At 51.6% G+C, this 2,442-nt stretch overlaps 1 protein-coding gene across 1 annotated transcript; it reads left to right on the top strand.

Annotated features, from left to right (window-relative positions):
- Positions 1-1,482: 1,482 nt before the first annotated feature.
- Phum_PHUM591020 (uncharacterized protein) lies at positions 1,483-2,411 on the top strand (the record flags this gene model as incomplete). The annotated part of the gene is given in 4 exon segments (XM_002432499.1): positions 1,483-1,502; positions 1,516-1,756; positions 1,817-2,106; positions 2,180-2,411. 4 exon segments carry the CDS (start codon positions 1,483-1,485, stop codon positions 2,409-2,411), a joined length of 783 nt encoding a protein of 260 aa, XP_002432544.1.
- Positions 2,412-2,442: the final 31 nt, after the last annotated feature.

A 2,442-nucleotide genomic window follows, 5' to 3' on the forward strand; every position in this document is an offset into this window, starting at 1 on the left:
ATTCCCCGTCACCCGTTATTACCATGGTAGGCGCGTAACCTACCATCGAAAGTTGATAAGTCAGACATTTGAAAGATGCGTCGCCGGTTCTGTGGACCGTGCGATCAGCTCAAAGTTATTCAGATTCGTCATAGATTTGCGGATCTCGTTCTTCGAACGAGATCCGATTGGTTTTGTTCTAATAAAAGCATTCGTTCCGCGAGATCGTTCGAACCCGCGGTCGGAACTCGTTTGGCATGTATTAGCTCTAGAATTGCCACAGTTATCCAAGTAACCGTGATCGTACCATCAATTGAATCATAGCTGATTTAATGAGCCTTTCGCGGTTTCACCTTAATTCGGCTTGCACTGAGACATGCATGGCTTAATCTTTGAAACAAGCATATGACTACTGGCAGGATCAACCAGGGATGTGCGCATCGATTCGTCGTCCGATCATCTTTTTCTTGCGTCGTCGTCGCCCCCGCGTGTTTTTCAATTTTTATTTTAGTAAAAATAAAAAAAGAAATTCACGCCCGACGCGACGCAGAAAGCGAATCGCGAACGACGCACGTCGTGCATTTTTATACGAAGATTTTTTCTTCCGCGAGAAGCGCTCTCCGCGAGCGAAGAGCGCTCCCTCGTCGTCTTATCGCGTTACGATCGCACGCTCGAATCCGTCGCCTTTCGGCCGCTCTCCGATCCCGTCTCCGAGATCGGAGGAAACGACGAGAAAACGATTTCATCGAAGCGCGCGCAAGAGAGAATGAAAAAATCATTCGTGCGATCGTCGAATCTTTTGCGAGCAAGTCGCTTTGACGGCTCGGAATTCTATCGAGACTTCCTCGCCGGATTCTCAAGTTCTCGAAGCTGCGATCGAAAACGTTTTTTCCGCTCGCGCTCGTTTGAGCGAGCGGTCGGAAAAATTGATTCGTCCGCTTCGAATAAAAATTGTGAAACTTTCGCGCGGCTTGAAATTTGATGCGCGCCGCGTATTGTTGTCGGAAAAAAATTTAATCCGATTCCGATACATGTAGTACGTATATATAACGAATCAACGTTACGTACATTTTTGTCCGGCCGAACAACGATCGGTCTCGCCCGAAACGATCGAGTCGGTTTCACGCGACTCGACCGCCGGACGACCGATCTCGGCCATCGCTCAGTCGACTACCAGGTAAGAACTGAGCAGTGGAAAACTGGAATTGAAATCCCATAAGAGTGCATTTGATTAACATTGGACGTTTTCATCAGAGCCGAATCCGAGCCCCCTTGTCTCAAAAAACTTAGAAAAATTTTCAAGTGAAAAAAATTTTTACTTTTTTTTTTTTGAATTTTGACCGCGGTCCCGGACTCTCCGACGTCGGAACCCCGCGACTCGATGGGAGCCGCGATCTCGCGGTTTCGGGTGGAGGTGGGGGAGGGCGCGAAAAATTTTTACTTTTTTTTTTCGGAATTTTGACCGCGGTCGGAGACTCTCCGACGTCGGAACCCCGCGACTCGATGGGAGCCGCGATCTCGCGGTTTCGGATGGAGGTGGGGGAGGGCGCGAAAAATTTTTACTTTTTTTTTTTTGAATTTTGACCGCGGTCCCGGACTCTCCGACGTCGGAACCCCGCGACTCGATGGGAGCCGCGATCTCGCGGTTTCGGGTGGAGGTGGGGGAGGGCGCGAAAAAATTTTTTTTTTTTTCGGAATATTGACCGCGGTCGGAGACTCTCCGACGTCGGAACCCCGCGACTCGATGGGAGCCGCGATCTCGCGGTTTCGGGTGGAGGTGGGGGAGGGCGCGAAAAATTTTTACTTTTTTTTTTCGGAATTTTGACCGCGGTCGGAGACTCTCCGACGTCGGAACCCCGCGACTCGATGGGAGCCGCGATCTCGCGGTTTCGGATGGAGGTGGGGGAGGGCGCGAAAAATTTTTACTTTTTTTTTTTTGAATTTTGACCGCGGTCGGAGACTCTCCGACGTCGGAACCCCGCGACTCGATGGGAGCCGCGATCTCGCGGTTTCGGGTGGAGGTGGGGGAGGGCGCGAAAAAATTTTTTTTTTTTTCGGAATATTGACCGCGGTCGGAGACTCTCCGACGTCGGAACCCCGCGACTCGATGGGAGCCGCGATCTCGCGGTTTCGGGTGGAGGTGGGGGAGGGCGCGAAAAATTTTTACTTTTTTTTTTCGGAATTTTGACCGCGGTCGGAGACTCTCCGACGTCGGAACCCCGCGACTCGATGGGAGCCGCGATCTCGCGGTTTCGGATGGAGGTGGGGGAGGGCGCGAAAAATTTTTACTTTTTTTTTTCGGAATTTTGACCGCGGTCGGAGACTCTCCGACGTCGGAACCCCGCGACTCGATGGGAGCCGCGATCTCGCGGTTTCGGGTGGAGGTGGGGGAGGGCGCGAAAAATTTTTACTTTTTTTTTTTTGAATTTTGACCGCGGTCCCGGACTCTCCGACGTCGGAACC

This window comes from Pediculus humanus, genomic scaffold, assembly GCF_000006295.1.
Source record: "Pediculus humanus corporis 1103172108314 genomic scaffold, whole genome shotgun sequence".
NCBI classification, from domain to species: Eukaryota; Metazoa; Arthropoda; class Insecta; order Psocodea; family Pediculidae; genus Pediculus; species Pediculus humanus.